We start from the raw sequence: 19,136 nt of genomic DNA on the forward strand, positions 1-19,136 counted from the left end.
TCTGCGTGCTTTTGCCCATACACATCTTGACTCTCTGAATACTCACAAGTTTTGTTAAGGAGTGTTGTTGTTGTCCTTAGGAGAACATTTTGACACAGCGCTATTAGATAGTAGCCAAGTTATCACATTATCACTCTCTAGAAACAATGCTCCTACGAAAAGCATCAGAGAAATCAGCAATACTCACAGTACTTCTAGATCTCTTAGAGCTCTAAATGCTCCATCTTCAATGCAGCTGATCTGGTTGTAATCCAGTTGCCTGTTAAATGAATTAAAAGACTCTATGTAAGGGAAAGAAGCAGAAGCAGGGAGTAGGAGACCTGAAGACTTGGGAAGGGGCACTGAAGCTCTGATGACACTCCCTGAAGTGCTTCCTCACACACACTCATCTGCTCAAGAATGTCACAACCCATTCTGTCCTCTCTGTGCAGCTACTGAAATCTCTTTTTGTTCCGAACTGTCTGTGCAAATAGCAGCCCTTGGAAAGCTCTGGTAAATAATAACTGCACCTTATATTAAATGCCATAGGAATGCAATTTCATTACATCAAGAAAAGCTATCCATTAAAAGCTTTCAGCGTCATCTCGCTGAAACAATTTCATTAAGGTAAAGGGCTGTAAATCACTTAATGTCACATGCACCCCCTCAGTGACCTAACAGAATCCATTTATCAGAGAAGCCCAGCTGCATGTTAATTTCACTATCCTTGGCAAGAAGGAGTAAGACTACTTTCGGGTTTCCATCTTTTAATGGCAGTTTCCTCTCCAGACTCCAAACTGAAAACAAGAAACGATTCTGGGCATCTCCTCCTCTCCCAACCAAGAAAACACATTAGAAAGCTTGCAATCATCATATACCAGGCTTCCGTACTCTCCAAATCAGCATTTCTTATCACATACAAATTCTCTTCCATGTTAGTCTAGAATTTTTTGAGTTAAGAAACTTTCAGAATATGTTTCATGAAGAAAACTATTTGTTCACTATTAGGAAATGAATTCATTAAAACTGAAATAAAACTTTGGGTATTTTTCTTTAAGATGCCAATTTTAACCCCAAACAATAAATAACCATCAACTGTAAGTATTTAATTACAATAGCGTATAGAGTATGAAAATAATTTTACCTGTTATTTCTGTTGACTCAATAATATATAATTTAAACAAATGACTCTTCATCAGTGCTTTAAGTACTGAATGTAAATATTCAGTTTTAGAAGGAATGAAATCCATGCCTCAAAGTTGCTTAAGCTCTTTTTTTTTTTTCTTTTTCTGATGTTTGTGTTTGAAATTAAAAATCTTACTGCTCGGGCTGGAGAGCTGGCTCAGAGGTTAAGACCACCGACTGCTCTTCCAGAGGTCCTGAGTTCAATTCCCAGCACCCACATGGTGGCTCACAACTATCTGTAATGAGATCTGGTGCCCTCTTCTGTATACATAATAAATAAATACAAATCTTTTAATAAAATCTTACTGCTCATGTTAATAAATTTACTTTCAATCTGGGGGAGAAGGGAGGTGGGGGAATGGAGGGAGGGGAAACTGTGGTAGGATGTCTTCTACAAGAGAAGAAAGTGTTTTCAATAGTACAAAGGAAATTGACTTCCTTGAAAGACAGAACCAAGTACTGTCTCCACTATACTCCTGTTTCCAGCACACAGTGCTAACGCTGGTGTCTTGATGCTTGGAGACCTTATTGTTCCAGTAGAGAAAAGATATTTGAATGCTTCACTTGATAGAGAAATGAAATGTTAGCCTTCCACTATTGCTCTGGGAATGTGAATATACAAGAGTGAGATTATAATCATTGTACAAATGTATTTTGTCCTTGCTTCAAGTCCAGGATTCACCAAGAGGCCTAATTCACATTTGAGGATCACTCTGAAAGAATTGTTTGAACGTTGCATAAAACAACTAGTCCTCTCACGAGGCTACAGAATAGAGGAGCAGTGACTTCATCTGGTGACTTCCAGAGAGGACTCTTTAGATCACTTAGAAAGTATGTACATAGGGGATATCTTATGAATGATACATCTCATTTTTAAACCAGTCTCCAGAGGGCACAAGCATAAACAATACTACCTAATGTCATATAAATAGTACAATATAGGCCAATATAAAAGCAAGTCCATCCTGGGAAAGATAGATTTCCATTGCGTTTATAAACCTAAGCTTTCCCCAAATATACCCAAGGCTCCTGATACTGTAATAGTTGAAAGCTTTTCCCACTTATTAGGAAGCAATGCAGAAGTATAATTTCATTTTCCAGGAAGACATTTAAAGCCTCATGATATAATATGGCTGCTGTGGTTCCAAGAAAACACTTAGATTCTTGAGCACTTTTGAGTTTAAAGATTAAATTCATTTAACAATTAAGTTAATAGCCTTTTTATTTCATAGTGCTAAATATATATCTACACTACCATTCTCTAACCTCTTGAACAATTTATCAAAGCCATTTAAATTAGTACAGTGGCATGAAGTGTTACCCTTGGCATGCTACAAAAGAGAAATTGTTTCCAGACAAATTGGCAAAATCTTTTAATGCTATCAAATTTGCCTAATGCAGTCTCCAGGTTAATCTGTAAAAGGGTGAGCTGTATGTTTGCCCATATCTTATTATCCTTAGCTGTCAATGTATAAATCAGTGCTGACACAGCTTCTTCTAAATCATGCATACAATGCACAAAGGGGAATCTGGAGCATGCCAGAAAGCACTCAGGCGAATCTTGTTCTACAAGACTAAAAGACACATCACTTTCCTTATGCCAGAATGTGTACTGTTGCTGGAAACTTAAACAGTTGAACTCTTCTTTGGTATTGTGCATGGTTGCATGTTGTTCTTGACAATTTAAAAAAATATAAAAACCCTATGGTAAAGATATTAGGAATGTTTGAGTTTCGTAGGACACGAGTTTTCTTAAAAGTTTAATGAATGTTGCCAAATCTCAGATCACATATTTCCTAAGAGTGAAAATAATTCATGGAAATGAGAATAAGAAAAGGTAATTTAAAACTCACTGGTGAATAATTTCCTCATCAATTGTGAATTTTGTGATATTTAAATGAGTGTCTACAGAAAACCTTGTGCTTCCATGATTGCCCATGAGGCAACTCTCTGTGCAGAAGCCCATTTGTCTATGGTGTTCAAAACAAACAGTGTCAAAATAGTGCCAAGCATAACTGATTTGGGGGTTTCTGGACTCTTTTCTTGCAACTTAGTTCTCTTGCTCTGCATATATCCCTCTCAAGGGCCCTTCAAGACCGGGGTGCTTGTGCCTGCCTTAAAAAGAAAAGGGTCTGGTCTTTCCTTAGATGTGATTTCCAATTAAAACATGGAATTGTTATGGATTTATGAATAGAGACACTATTTTTTTTAATTCTCTAAAATTCCAATTAATTAGGCAGCGAAAATTTTATTCTTTAAAGAGTTCAAATGAGAAGAACATTAGGGAAACTAGGTAAATTTGTCTGATGCTTTCATTGTACATGAGCTACATTTCACACATGAGGAGATTTTCTTATTTATTGGAAGAAAAAAATCCTACTGTGGTTACATTTTCTTAGCTTTTCATTCAACCTGGATTATCATGGGTGTCTATATCTTCTCTCTATAATTTCCACTCTGTAACCTTCACTTTGCTTCTGTTCTAGTGGGAAATCCCACTAGCCTCTACACCACTGTTCTTTCCAGTGAATTTGTTTTTTCAAGCCCTGCATGGTTTCAAGAAAATGAAGAGGTTGAACAGAATCATCATCTTCATCCTGATCGCGTTAAGCATTATGTCATATGAGTATCTTTTCAGCGGTCCATGAAGATCCACTGATACTCAAAAAGCCCCAGGCTTCCCATATTGGTGGTTCCTAGGTTGGGTGGCTATAGTCTCAGGCCACACCATTTGCCAACTAAATGTACACTGAAAACAGTACTCTGTGACTCACACACAGAATATATAAAGCTTGTCTGGTTTTATTTCAAAGTAAAAAGTCTCTGAGGTTAATTAATTAAACCAATATATAATGTTTCTAACTTTAAGCCTAAAATAGGTATAACAAGGACAAAAGTTTAAACATAATACAGCTGGAGATACTGTATTTTGTTCTGTTTAGGTTTTCCTATTTTTTCTTCTAAAATTTAGCTACAATACACAATTATAATCTTATATAGAAAACTCACTACATAATGTTAAATTTAGATTATTGCATTTCTATCCACAGTAAATATGTATTTTTCTTTAGCATCCAAGAAATAATATTCAATTATTAATTGCCTCTCTTTCATAAGGATTAGATATTTAAAATACAGTTAACTGTGAAATATCACAGAACATTAAAATCCATAATTATGTGTGATCCAGGCAAGATATACGAATTTCTTAATGAAGTTCATATGATAATGCCCCATTTTTGTTATATTTTTAATTTCAGGTGTTAGAACTGGTGTGTTCTTTATATTGCTGCTATAAAATAAAATAAAATAAAATAAAAGACTCTAAACTTTTAGATAATTTAAAGTGAATCAAAATGGTCAGAATCAATAAAAGAGTATTTTACAATGTAATGAAACTGGATTTTTTAAAAAGTGAATTACAGGAAGAAAAGAGAGGAAAGTCTTTTAATATGGGTATAATATCTTTTGTAAGGGTAAAATTCAATCATATAAAATTGTACATATGCAAATCCTATGCCAACTGTTATTTAAACAACATTGTGTAATTGAAATAATAGCATGTAAAATATAAAAATAGTACAAGTTGGACTATTATCAATAAATATCCAAAGTATTAACTTAAACAACCACACATCTCTCAGAAGGAGCTCTCCAGCAGGAGCCTGCTTTTGAGGCACTTCATGCTTACTAGAGAATCTATTCTAAGAATTTCTAGAATTTACACTATCTTAGATTTTATTCTTCCACAGTCTTTCAGGCATGCTTTCTGTATCTCAGTAACAAGTAACCTCAGATTTCAATACAGTAATCTGTATTACACACATACATGCATTTGCTAGAATACTTTATACTACAAAAGTATATGCATTTGCTATTTGAGTGGAGGAAAAGGATGGCTTGCAGATTCAAAAAAATATTTTGTCACAGAAAATAGAGGAAAAACAACTATAAGGGTATTTGGTTCCTGGCATTTCTAGGAAAACTAACCAAAGTTGTATGAAACTAAGACTGATTATATTAAATACTTACATTTACTGACCATACTGATTGTTACATATTGATAGTATGCAATCTCATTATCTTTCATAGTAAATTGAGAAGGTAAACATTGCTAGCATCTCAATTGCACAGATCAAATAATAAGACTCAAAAGTCTGAGAACTTATATACAGTAAGTAGCAAATAGTGTGTTTATCTTTGATTGTAATTGAGACCGGTATATCCCCAAAGTCCCTGCACAGTATCCAAGAGCTAAGGAAGCAAATTCACAATGCTTCTCTGCTTCAGGTAAATTTTAGATAAATGGATGGGCATAATTCAAAGTAGTGTAAAATTCAGAAAATGTTGTGACTACTGTAGGTGGAGGGAATTAAATTAATGTAGAAAAACATATATCTCTTTAAATATCTGTAGCTCAGCAGTAGAATACTTACCTAGCGAACATTAAGCCCTGGATTCAATTTCCAGCTCTATATCATACCAAAGTGCTCATATCTTACACACACACACACACACACACACACACACAGAGAGAGAGAGAGAGAGAGAGAGAGAGAGAGAGAGAGAGAGAGAAGAGCTAGCTATCTAACTAGCTAGATAAGGTAGAAAGAGAAGTGTAGACTCTAGTTAGAAATGAAAATCTTTCCTATAGATGAAAGAAAAGCTGTGTGAACACAAATGTGAGTAGAGTCACTACAATGTTAAGTGAATGTTTTCAGGGCTAAGAATATTTGGGTTTGAGCATAGAGCTTCTGTGCTGACGCACAGTTCAAGGCAGGAGGACTTTGTCACAGGCAGAACATCACAACTAGTCATAATGTCTACAATGACCAGCTATTATAACACTCTGAAAACCCTGTATTCTTGTAGACTACAGAATTAGAGCTATGTTCTACTCTGTTCATATAGTTTTGCTTTAGTATCTTTAACAAATACAACATGAGATTAAAAAAGATAATTTTGAACCTGGTCATCAGGAGGTGAAATTAGTAAATCATGGAAAAATATCTAGTAATCTAGCATCTTTGTTAAAATTATCTAATAAGACTATAGCCTGGAGGTCAAAATCAATTATCAGGCTGTTGAACACATAGGTAAAAAAGTGTGCTCACCCATAGTGGAGACATAAGAAATCTGAAGGAACATTCTATTTCACTGAACAACAAGACAACCAAGCCTTCCATTTTAGCTTTTGTTTTATGGGTTGTTAAATTTGTGTTCAAAATCAATCATCTTTTCCTGTATTTTGTTTACTATTTTGTTCTGTTTTGGAGGCATTTTTGAAGATACACTGCATGTATTACACAGTCACGGATGAAAATCCATTATTGAAGAAAATTTGCTTCATGCACAGTGGGGACCAAATATGCAAAAATGGAAAGAGTTTTGATGGTTGGTTACCTCACCACAGTTGTAGGGACAGTCAGTATTCTGATGCTTTGGGAGTTAAAGGAAAACAGACCAAGACTACAGGACCATGGACAGTACCCAAGTTCTAAGTGTGGTACCTGCCCATCCTGTTCCTTGACTCCACCCCTCACGTTTTCAACAAAAAACTTCATATTCTTTATGTGTCATTCAGAACTATAAGCATCGTGCATCTGAGATATGACTCTCATGAAACTCATTTGCTTTAACAGCTATAAATTCTGGCAGGCCGGAAGGTTCTATAATCTATTGAATTCCCTTGAATTTTTATATAAGAATAAGAAAGACCATTACCATGAATGGAGAGATGGTTTCAAAGTATTACTAGCTTCAGGCCTACAAAAACCCACTAGGGGAGAGCTGGTCTGAGCACTAGTTTTCACTTGATAGTGAAAGGATTTTATTTTCATGAAAAATCAGAAACAAAGTCAACTTGCTAACTGACTAAAGAGGAAATTTTGTAATTAAGTCTTATGACAGAGGTAATAGAATCTCTTGCACTTAAGGGGAACTCAAAATTCTTCCCTTTTAGGGTTATGTATTTGTTGTATACTATATGGCAAACTCTTGATCATGCATCAGCATGGATTATGTAAATAATGATGAAGAGACGTCAAGAAAGAAATTCAAACCAGATAAAGCACAATCCATGAAATGTGTTAGCCTCTCTATGTACCTCACATAAAGCTGACTACAGTTCCATTTTGTGGGTTGAAGTGGATTGATTGGAAAGAATAAAATTAAATAACACAAAATGGGACACGAAAAAGAAATGTGAAAGCAATCCAGTAAATAATACAATTTCTAAATAATGTATGTGGATTTGCAACAACAGATTAATTCTCTTTCTTGTTTGTCAAATTCCCTTATTGTTAACAAACAATGCATCACAAATTGGATTGTTTTTCCCAAAAATGTCAAGGTCATGCATATGTATTATCTAAATGATACCATGAATTCCTTTAATAAAACCATGCTAAATCATTCCGTAAATTATACATTTGTCTATAGATTAATACACATGAAGTTTTATTAATGTTTTCTTCAATGCCTATAAAAATAGATCATTTTCCCTCAAGGAAAGCTGTTACATGCCAACAGTGATTATTTTTCTTAGAAAAAGAGAATAAAATTCATAGCTGTGGCATAATTGGGATTGGAAAGGCACAAGAAAACAGGAAGAAGATATAGATGGGAAAATGTAGGATGACAATCACAGAGTACATCCTAAAGATGAATAACAGAAGAGAGGAAGAAAGAAGCAGATGTGCAGTCTCCTTTACACAAAATTAAGGCCAGACTAAATATGAATATACTCTAAGAGGGTGAGCTTAAATGGAAATACCTAACCAGGTGCTTGAAAAAAAATACAATTTATGCTGCACCGTTTCCTCTTAAGGGGCAGCAAAGCTTCACCACTACAGCATTTATCTATTAATTATATATATATATATATATATATATATATATATATATATATGTGAAGACTCTAAGAAAAACTTCTGTAAGCATTGTTTACCTTTATGAAGAATCATCCTTTGGCAATAACAGGGTATCAATAGTTCATAGTTGGTGACTTGAACACCACATATGAAAATCTCACAAATACTGCTGCTGGAAGCTGTTAGAAATGCAATTATTTTGTTGATATTGTAATAGAATTTTGTTTTCCTAATGTCTAACTGTTGAAAATGTTAAGACAAAAGAAATTGATTCAAGTTGTGGCTGGCAGGGGTGGGATCCTGGGTAGAAAGAGGTTATAGAACAAAATACAAACTATTTTAATCCAGCTATGAAATAAAGAGAGATGGCAAAAAAGTAACTTTTCGTTCTCCCCTGAGATGCTTAAGACCAAGATGAACGTTCATCTGTCTGAGATAGTTTAAGTAGGGCTTTGCCTGGAGGAAGGGAAATAAAATGTAGTAATTTGCAACATTTCCACAGCATGAATTTTATATTGTCAGGATGCTGCCTAGAGTATGTTTAGCCAGACCTCCCGAATAAACCAAGTGCTGTCACCAGAAATCTTGTAGCAATGGGAACTGCTTTGTATCGGGCTCAGAAGTGGCAGATCTGAACTTTTTGCTAGACTAGGGCAGAGTGTTACTGCAGAGAGCTCTCCCAGATGCAGGGTCTTGGCTCTGCTCTGTATTTATGCCTGCGGTTCTATCTCCTTTTTCTCTTTTTAACCTGTGAATAATTGTGCAGCCGTGATCGGAACACCATGAAAGACAACCAACTTAGGAGTGAACACACAGGCACAATAAAAATGACAAAATACTGTTCTCTTCTGTCCCAGTGAGAACGAAAATTGCCATCAATTGTATGCTGCTGATTCACTGATGGCTGTGATTAGTAGTTTAATAATAATGTAAATTAGATTTTATACTTAAAATATAGAAGATATATTGCTTATTTTTGAAAGGAAATAAAAACCCTTATACCCTGACCCATGAAATGAGAATGATTTTTGAAAATACGGTTTGAAATATCTTTTAACTCTGAAGTCTCTTTTAGCTATTTAAGCCGATTAAACACTCTTACACATTACAAAGCTCAGTCTTGCCCTCTTTACTTTTCTATTAGTTCATGGAAGATGACAAGAATGAGAGATTTTGTGTGTTTTTGTGTGTTTGTTTGATTTCTTTCTATTATTATTTTAGTGTTACCATTCAGGTCTATACTGTCTCTTACACTTCCTTTCTTCCATGGAAACGTATTTCCAAAGCTTACTCTATGTGGATGCTGTCAGTTAGCACGTCCCACATGTGGATCCCTTGTGTCTTATCATTGCTTTACTTCATTAAAAAAAGAAGATCACTTTACATTTCTTGCACACACAAAATAAACAAACCGAAAGTGCATTACATTTTGGATTTGATTCAAGTTCTTTCTCAGTTTACTCCTGTCTACTATTCACCAACACATAATATAAGACTCAATAACTTAAATTTCTCCCTCCATTCTTTCATGAATTTTCTTCCAGAGCTCTCTGACAACTTATACTTGAAGTTGTTCCTCCCTCAATCCCTATCATATACAATATTTTACTTATAAATCATGGTTTTGTTGTATGTTCATTTAATGTTTTCATGTATATTTTCTTTTTTTCAATTTGAAATTCCATGTCTAGTTGACTCATAATGGAAGAATCCTATATGTATTAAAATCATCTATTAACTAAATTATAATATTGAAAAATTTCTCATATTCTACTAGCCTGTCGCCTTTGTAAGCAATTTATTCATGGAAAACTTTTATAAGCTATTCACTAAATAATTTATAATGAAACATAATGCTATAATTTCAGAGCAATTTACTGATTTAAATAGTCTTTCCTATTTCATTTGCCTAATAACCACAACAAACTCAAAAAGCTATTATTCATTTTATAAAATTAAATACAAAGGGTCAAGAGGAGTTGGGTGATTGCTTATGTGCATGAATCTAAAATATAGGAAAACTGTCTCAGGCTGAAATCCTAGCTTCACTGTACAGCATACATAACAGTCTTTGCATTTGAGGAAACTCATGAGTGTACGTGGGGGAGGATTGAAATGCCCATTTCATGTGGCAGTTGCCCTACTCTCTTACTTTCCACTTAATCTCTGAGTTTCTCTTTTAGTTAAATGAAGAAAACATGTTTAAAAAAATTCCTTGTGATGGATCAATATTCCTAAATATAGGCTTACACATAGGTAAAGAAAGTCAGTTGACTTAAATTCTTTGACTATCTAAAGCACAGTTAAATGCACTTACATTAAGTGCTTAATGATAGTACCACTGTGAGGTTACAGGTGACATTCTGCAGGGTGGCCAGTTGTAGCCATTGCAACTTGAGTGGGGACAACCCAGGAATTCTTAAGTAATAGCACAGTCACAACTAATACACGGAGACAGATTGGATCCCCTATGTTAGCAGGCCGACTAAAGTGTTCTTAAAATCCTAGCTAGTCAAGATAGTTAGAAAGCAGAAGAAATCCTTTTTGTCTAAGTGCACGTAAAAAAATCACCACAGTCACAATGGTAATGGCTTTGTATATTTATAACCACAAAGCTGGACTTTTCTGCCATTACTCATGCACTCAGAAAGCATAGATTCAGGATAAAGAAAAACACATTTCTACTGCAGAGAGGTAAAGGCCAAGTCCGTGGCTTTATCAACACTTGTCTTCTTTGACAAGGGACAACATCTGTCTCACTTTCATGACTAGAGAAAAATGGTACTGAATTCTCCCATGGAGAATTTGGAATATAAGTTAATTCTTGAAAAATGGCCTGCCCTGTTTATGACTAGCTAAGAAATATTGGATATTAAGAGTTAATTTTGATACACCAGGGCTCTTCACCCCTACATTTCAAGGGATTGCAATAGCTAAGGAAATATTTTAACCCCCAACATGTGAAGTAAACTGAAAAGTCATTTTAAAGGACTAATGTGGTATTTTGAAATTCATAAAGATATATATTGACAATATTAGGCTTACCATTGAGAGCTCATATCTCACTGGTAGCTTAAGAACTATGGGCACTTAAACACTGTGTAAGAAACTAGATTAAAGATTTATCAAGGAAAATAAAGAAAATGTTTTTTCCTTTCTTTTTTTCTTCTTCTTCATATAATCCTCCAAAGATATGAGGGAAATAAGGTGAGAAAAATAAACATAAATGAAAAGGTGAATTTATCATTTTTATACTTCTAACATCTAAAAACTCCAGAAAAAGCTACAGCTCTGAGCCATCTTTATCTTTAGCTGGAAAATATTATCTATTTCCAAAGGAAAATAAAATTGTTTATATGCTGCACTTTCTGTATACCCTGACAGAAACTGCAAAGGTAGCAAGAAGGAACTCGGGAAAAAGTGAGAAAAACACACAATCATACCATTTCATTTTCCTGAAAATTGTAAAACAGTAATCAAAGTATTTTTGAATTAATTTTATAATGACTTGAGTTGACAAACATCTTTACAAACAACAAAATTTTTTGTTGCTATTTGAAGATCTTAAAAATAAGAAAACTACATCAGTATTTACTTTTTCTGTTAATTTAAGAAATGTATACCTGACCCAAAAAACAGATGATTATAAAGAACTATAAATTAAGGTGTACTATATACTCACAGATTTTTAATGTCAACTGCCCCACGGAAAGCTTTCCTTGGAATTGCTTGAATTTGATTTTCACTGAGATCACTAAAAACAACAAAAGAAAGGAAGATAATGTTATAAAATTTTTTTGCTTAGTTTAATTGAAGTGACAAGTAATAGAAAAAAAATTACTCCACAAAAAACACACTCGCTCACAAAAAAGGACAAAACAGTTTAATACAAAGCAAGTAACTATACAAATAATTTGTAATTCTCATGCACATTAAAGTTTGGAATATGTATCTTTAATCTATATTCTATCATGGCATTTTTATTTAAAGTTTATATAATTTTGCAAAATAAAATATAAAATATTTCATTGAGACAAGTAGTAAATTTTTCATAAATAAATTTCAGGAGACTTTGAAGCTTTAGAACTTAACATTGGCTCAAAATCACTGTTGTAACTTAGCTTCCTAGAGAAGGATGATCGTATTCAGACTACATAGTTAAGCTTCCACAGCAACTTCAGTATTATTAAAAAGGGAACATGAAAGCACTCATCCAACAATAAAATACAGTTTCTTCATGGAATATTAATAGTAGGCTGATTTGAAGCATCCCCTAAATCTATTATAATCATAAACATAGAAAGTCTATATTTACATTTTAATTTAATTAAGAAATACATTTTAATCAAGGGAAAGAAAAACACTCTCAGCTGAGATGAAGAGTTTGGGAGAAAAAAAAAAAACCACTCATCGTAAAATGGATCATTATTTTTCCTTCCAAGAGTTCAGAGTCAATTCTAAGAAAATTCTCAGAGCTTAGATAGTATTACTAGCCTTATCACATAAAGTACAAATACATACATAAAGTGATATGCCCCGGAAACAGACAATTGTCTTCTAGGTTTTATCCACATGAATATAAGCAAGAAGTTGAAATATCAGGCAAACTATAAAAATACCAATGACGCTCTTCCAATTCTAAGGTAACCCATTCTCACGAAGAAACTCATGAAGCTACAGACCACTGATACACAGCAGATGATGAACTCAGCCGTTTACCAACGGGTGGATGCACAGTGAGCAGGCTGGTCCACACTCCCTCTCTCAAAACTGCTTGTGAGCAGAGCTCATAATTTATATGCTTATAGCCACACCAGAGAGAAGAGGACGCAACTGTCTGGTACAGAGATTTAGTATGTGGTCCTGACCTCATTAATGCCCAGTTTTAGACAAAGGAGATTTGAGTTTATATCTCAATATGCTTAATGTTCAAATGAAAAAAAAATGTTTGCTAAGCAATATGCAAAGAGAGAAACCTTAGTTACTTAGTGACAGAAGGTCTTCATCAAAAAATACAAAGATGAAGAAAAGAAGGAAAAGGAAAACAACAAAAATCTCATATTTTACTTGAAAAAGTAAATTTACTCCTCTGTGTTTATGCAGGAAGCACATCCTGAAGCAATGTAGTTTATTGTTGCTTTCAATCATTTCAGTACATCCTTAAGAGCAATAAAATTCTGTTTCCTTAAAAAGCTGATTTCTCTCCCTTGCCATTGATTAGGACTGGCTTCTTTCCTTCCTATCAAAATGACATCAAGTTTAGATTATTTAGCAATACATATTCTTAAAGTCTTGATGGCAGAAGACTTGTTCAGAGGAGGGCACAGAACAGAGATATTTCTGAGCAAGAAAACCACAAAGTAGCAAGTGATGAGGAGAAAAAACAGATGGAATTCAAGCAAATACGAAACCTATCATGCTTGATGAAAATGATTGTTTTTATCCTGCTGTCCCTGCCTGATTCACTTCTTCTAATCATTCCCCTTTCCACTTTTCAACCAAGGAATACTTCTGAGAGCATTTAAGTAATGATGGCAAAAATATTTACTCCAGTTTTTGAGTTTTCTCTAGCCTCTGTAGTCTTCTAATCCCTATAACAAGGGCCCATTCCTTTTCTGTTAATCTTGGTTCTGCTGGGGTTCCAGGCCCTGCAATAATATTCGACTACCTTCAGAGGGACAGGAATGATAAAGCCTTAGGTGGTTCAAATAAACATAAGTGTGGCACACTGCATTTTAGGATATGACTCCTCAGTTTTATTGATTACCCATGACAGATTCCTTGATTGTAGAATAGCTTCCTTTAGCTAGTAGTCACCAATCTTCCCTTTCCCTAAGTCTCTGAAAGACTAAGTGACTCAAAGCTCGATATTCCCTAAGGTTGATGGCTGAGTTTAGCTGTTCCCCTGGATAGATAGTTCCTGAGCACGGAATGGAATCTAAGCATGAGTGCCCAGTCCCCTCTGTCAGGCAGCTTTAATGATACATCCCAGGTTCCTGGTGAAGAATGGGCTTTGTTCACCTGGAAAGAAAGAACCTGACATAAGCAATAGTTGATGCTTCAAAACAAATGCATCATCCCATGCTCTAATCACCATAACTATCTTACAAAGCAGCTATTTCAATTCTGTAGGACAGGAGAATTTTGTAGGAGGGATGCTTTGAAAATATTATCAGTGCTACATGATAAGACTAATTGTTAAACACATAAGAAATGCAGATAAACACTGGGCCCAGACTTGTGAACTTCCAACAGTGATTACTAAATCTGCTTTAATATGCTCTTCCTGCATTTATAAACCTAGGGAAGGTTTCCCTAACTCATCCAAGGCTTTGCCTTATGTCATTTGTACAGTGGTGAGTTAGACTATGTATTACGTTAGTTCATATTTCTTACATACAACTAAGTACAGTTTTCAGTCAAGTTTATTCACTTACTATCCACTATATGTGCAGTTTCAGGTAGTGTGTTAGAGGTTAATGAATTGAGTGAAGTTACTGTCCTGTTTCCAGAAAATTTAAAAATCAAGTAAAGAAGAAGAGGTAAAAAGCTAAATATGAAAGTGCCATAGAAGTGTTGGTTGCACACATACTGCCATTATTCTCCTTAGAAACCAGCTGTTTGACCTCATTGTATCTTCTGTATTCCTTGAAGATCAATGAAGGCACAGGGAGGCATCCCTAATTGCAGTCTATTGCTCTATGAGGTGTGTAGAACAAGCACAGTGAATCAGAACTACTGAGTGAGGGGGATGGAGCTACCATGAGAGGAAATCTGTAATTACATCACCAGGCAACAGAGTGTAAAAATCTGTTTGAGTGCAGATAAATGACTTGATTGGACTTGATTTTTAGGAAGATTAATCTGGAAATTGAATTTCAAAGCAGGTAGGGATAATGGGAAGAGACATGCCAGGCAGTGTCTCCCAGAGTTAGCTAGTGTCCAGTGCATGAGGTATTATTTAGAGGAGAACATTAGGCTATAGAATTTGAAAGTGGTTCCAACGGGAAAGTATTTGATGTGAACTAAGGTGACTATCATCTCAGCAGAATTTCGAATCTTGTGAATTTTCTGGGCAGCATGATGACAAAACTGTAAACCAAAAAGACAAGTGTGCTACTGCTATGCCAGGCCCTGGGGAGTTGAGACAAGATGATCAATCAGTTTGGAGATTACAAAAGTCCTCAGCCCTGATGTGAAATTTCTTGGACAATTTTAAAAATACTGAAATTCACTCCTTTTTAATTGTATGTGTATTAATGACTTGCCTTCACCTATGTATGCACACCATAGGCATCCCTGCTGCGCACAGAGGCCAGAAGAGGGTGATGGGTCCAAAAAACAGGAGTCACGGGTGGTTGTGAGCTGCTGTGTGGGTGCTGGAACCAAACCTGGGTCCTCTGTATGAGCTGCCAGTATTCCTAATTTTGGAGTCAACTCTTTTGCTCTGAAAATACTGACATTTCTTCAAGACAAGGTGATTCATTCTCCTGAAAGTGACAGCGAGGTGTAAAGAGCTGCCAAGACTATTCCCCGCAGAATCCAGTCTCCACGAGGGAGGGTAATATGATTCCAGCAGGAAGAACCTTACATGCTTTGCATGTGCATTATTGAAAAGACCCCCAAGAAGTACACCCGAGAAGGGAGTCACATGGCCAATCTCAAAATCCTGCATTTCTCATTTCAACCCTATTTCACCACTGTGTTCTGTCCTTCCCCAAACACACCTGCAGTGCCCACATTCGATTCCTCCCCTCTTCCTCCTTCACTCTCCTGACCACGGTTAGGACATCAGTGGATGGCCAGCCATCCCCATTTCTTAAAAGATTCAAACTCTTCTCCTTGTCTTGATTCATGACCAGTTTTAAAACACCTCTAGCCCTAAATAATTGTTATATCAAAAAATGAACTTATATCAAACTACATCCTCCTGAAGTCCTTCTGATCTCAGTTAAGGGGGGCACTATCCTCATAGAGGCTCAGACCTTTGGGTATGTTATATATGTCATGCCAAACTATTACCAAACCTTCACTGAACTCAAAGATTTTCCAGAATTTGATGACTGTCTTTCTGTTATCTTGACCTCCTCTTGTACAGACTGGCTTAATAGCCTGTAGCTAAATAAATCATGGCTGCTACCTCTGCCTTCCTAGGATTTCTCCTTCATAGATACAAACTCCAGAGTATTTCGATCCAGTACAAAGAAAAGCTCAAAGCATCACAAAGATGTATGTCTAACCAAAGAGATTATATGCTTTTGATGTCTATTTTCGCTCTTCCCTTACTCCTTTCCAGATAGATTGGCCTCTTTGGGGTCTCTTGGCAGCTTCAGGTGATGATTTAGTTCAGAGCATTCCTGCTGTGCCACTATGTGTGTCTCAATCCCTGACACACAAAGCTTGTGCCTTTAACTCACCCTTTAGTCTTTACTTGGACTTTGACTCTCTGGCAACTTGGAATACTCAGCAAACAAGACTCCAGTGAGCATGTGAGTCATAGAGGTCTTTTTTCTTCTAATTTCTGACACATATTGTTGCTAGTGATTCATACTCTTAATCAAGTATCATAGGATTTTATACTCTCCCGGTGACATTTGTGAGAGTCTTCTGAAATGTAAGTATGAAAATGTATATTCCTAAGGATGTATTAGACTAGTAATTGTCAATACTAACATCAACACTGTTCACAGCTAGTCAACACTTTTTGGGTTTACTTAATTCTATCTATAAACTCATCAGGATGTAATCTCGAGTAAACGGAGGTTTACAAAGTCTACACAACCAACCTGTAGTCATTTTGCTAGAATTCAGTAGAGACCCAATTTGTACTTGACTCAGTTGTTCCCCACCCCAAAGAGGTGTCCCCAGTAGTCAGATATTTATCTGGCATTATTCTTCAGTGCCTTGAAAAGTGGTTTCAAGGTGTTTCCAAGGACCATTCAAAAGAATTTACTATGATGCTTCTCTTAAAAACAAAGTAAACAAGCAGCAATACAATAAAAACCCAGACCCCGCTGGGCAGTGGTAGCACACACCTTTAATCCCAGCATTCTGGATGGAGGCAGGTGGATCTCTGTGAGTTGGAGGCCAGCCTGGACTACAGAGTGAGTTCCAGGAAAGGCACACAGATACACAGAGAAATCCTGTCTCAAACCTGTCCCCATAAAAAACAAAACAAAACAAAACAAAAACCCATATCCTGAGCTTCAAGCCAATTATATTAGGTAGATTCTGTAGCACAGAGATCCAAACTTCTGTCTTCATAAATGTGCCAGCTAACTATTATGACCAAGGCCCTTGGAACCCATGTTAGCATTCTGTAGCTAGAGTTTTCCTGCCTGGCCCATAGTCAGGACAAATCTCTCTCACCTGCCAGGCCCATAGACGTTCAGACCCAACCACACGTAAACGCACAGAAACTTATATTGCTTACAAATGGTATAGCCGTGGCAGGATTCTTGCTGTCTAGTTCTTATATCTTAAATTAACCCACTTCTGTTACTCTATAAGTTACCACATGGCTCGTGGCTTACCAGTACCTTACATCTCGCTTGTCATGGCTGTGGCTGGCAGTATCTCTCTGCCTCAGCCTTCCTGTTCCCAGAATTCTCTTCTCTGCTTGTCTCACCATATACTTCCTGCCTGGCTACTGGCCAATCAGCATTTTATTTAAACAGAGCGATATCCACAGCAGCATCTTATTAAAATATCTCTAGCAAATAGTGTCTCTAAGGGTCTTGTTAATTTGGGATTATATGTATGGTATTTTTGTATATGCATATAGTCAGAGGCACAAATATCAACAGGAAAACAAAAATGAGTGAAACCATTAAGTCAAGTCAAATACGTATACCATATTCTGGACAAAGGAACATAAGATAAGAAAGGCTACTTAGGGGTTATTAATATATACCTAAAATTGGGGGTTGGGGATTTAGCTCAGTGGTACAGCACTTGCCTAGCAAGCATAAGGCCCTGGGTTTGGTCCTCAGCTCCAGCAAAAAATTATATATATCGAAATTTATAATATTTAACAGTATAGTATAGTTAACTGGGATTTAATACACTATCATGGCTGTGCAAAATTACTACCACCCACATGCAAAACTTTTTAAGAGGACACTCTTTTTTAAGATTTATTTTTGTTTGTTTTAATTATATGTATGTGTTTGGGTATGTGCATTTGAGTCCCAGTTCCTTCAGAATCTAGGAGTGATTGAAGTTACAAGCAGTTGTGAGCTGTTTGCTGTGTGTCCTGAGAACTGATCTTCGGTTCTCTAGAAGAGCTCTGTCCACTCTTAAACACTGAGTCATCTCTTCAGCTCCAACAGACCACTTTAAAAACATTTTTACTACCATGAAATTCTTACAGCCATGATGATATCAACTTTAAATAATGAAACATTCAAAGCATAAAAACTTTCTACCCTTACTCTGCAAAATTATATCCAAAAAAATGTTTCCCATGGACGCAAATCTCTCCAAGAATATCTCAAAAGACAACACTCAATTGGACAGAGTTGTCAAGTATGGGAGACTAAAATTAGTGCCTAAGACAAAGACAAAATGCACCTCTTGTGTGCTTTTTAGAGAAGAGTAACTGACATGGTGACCTATGCTTACGGAATAACCCTGTTTTCTTGCCACATCTGAGTATTTGGAGATCCCCAGTGGTCTGAAAATAGCTCAGTTTTAGGGAAGTTATAAAATGTGGTGTCCTTGGGCAGGTTTCTCACAGAAATCAAGGCTCTACTGTTTAGAAACTACATGACTACATAATCTTGGTCAAGATATAAAAATGCTTCGATTCCTGATTTACATTCACAAAGAAATCCACTGAACCCTGCTATATCAGGATTCCCATGAAAAAGGACTAATTCTAAATATTATATGTAAACATGTGAAGTTCCCCACCCAGTCTCCACATGTTAAGACACTGCAAGTCTTAAGATTGGCCTCTCTGCTGGTTACCTATAATGTTAGTCCTCTAGCATTTGGGCTCTTAGGTTCCTACCATGACTGCTCTCAGAAAGCTCAGATTATCGTTGACCATAGAGGAGGAGTAATCCTTGAGCAATCAGAGTACTGATGGATAAAAAC

The 19,136-nt window shown here is 35.9% G+C and overlaps 1 protein-coding gene across 11 annotated transcripts in view; it reads right to left on the bottom strand.

The window, feature by feature from the left end:
• Positions 1-19,136, bottom strand: part of Slit2 (slit guidance ligand 2) — a 344,297-nt gene that overhangs the window by 116,008 nt on the left and 209,153 nt on the right. For all 11 annotated transcript variants that reach the window (XM_036200674.1, XM_036200672.1, XM_036200673.1 and 8 more), the window contains exons 5-6: positions 11,719-11,790; positions 188-259 (exon numbers count right to left, since the gene is read on the bottom strand). In XM_036200674.1, coding sequence (XP_036056567.1) covers positions 188-259; positions 11,719-11,790 — 144 coding nt within the window. The remainder of the gene's footprint in view (positions 1-187; positions 260-11,718; positions 11,791-19,136) is intronic.

The sequence above is a fragment of the Onychomys torridus genome, chromosome 10, assembly GCF_903995425.1.
Source record: "Onychomys torridus chromosome 10, mOncTor1.1, whole genome shotgun sequence".
In the NCBI taxonomy this organism is placed as follows: domain Eukaryota; kingdom Metazoa; phylum Chordata; class Mammalia; order Rodentia; family Cricetidae; genus Onychomys; species Onychomys torridus.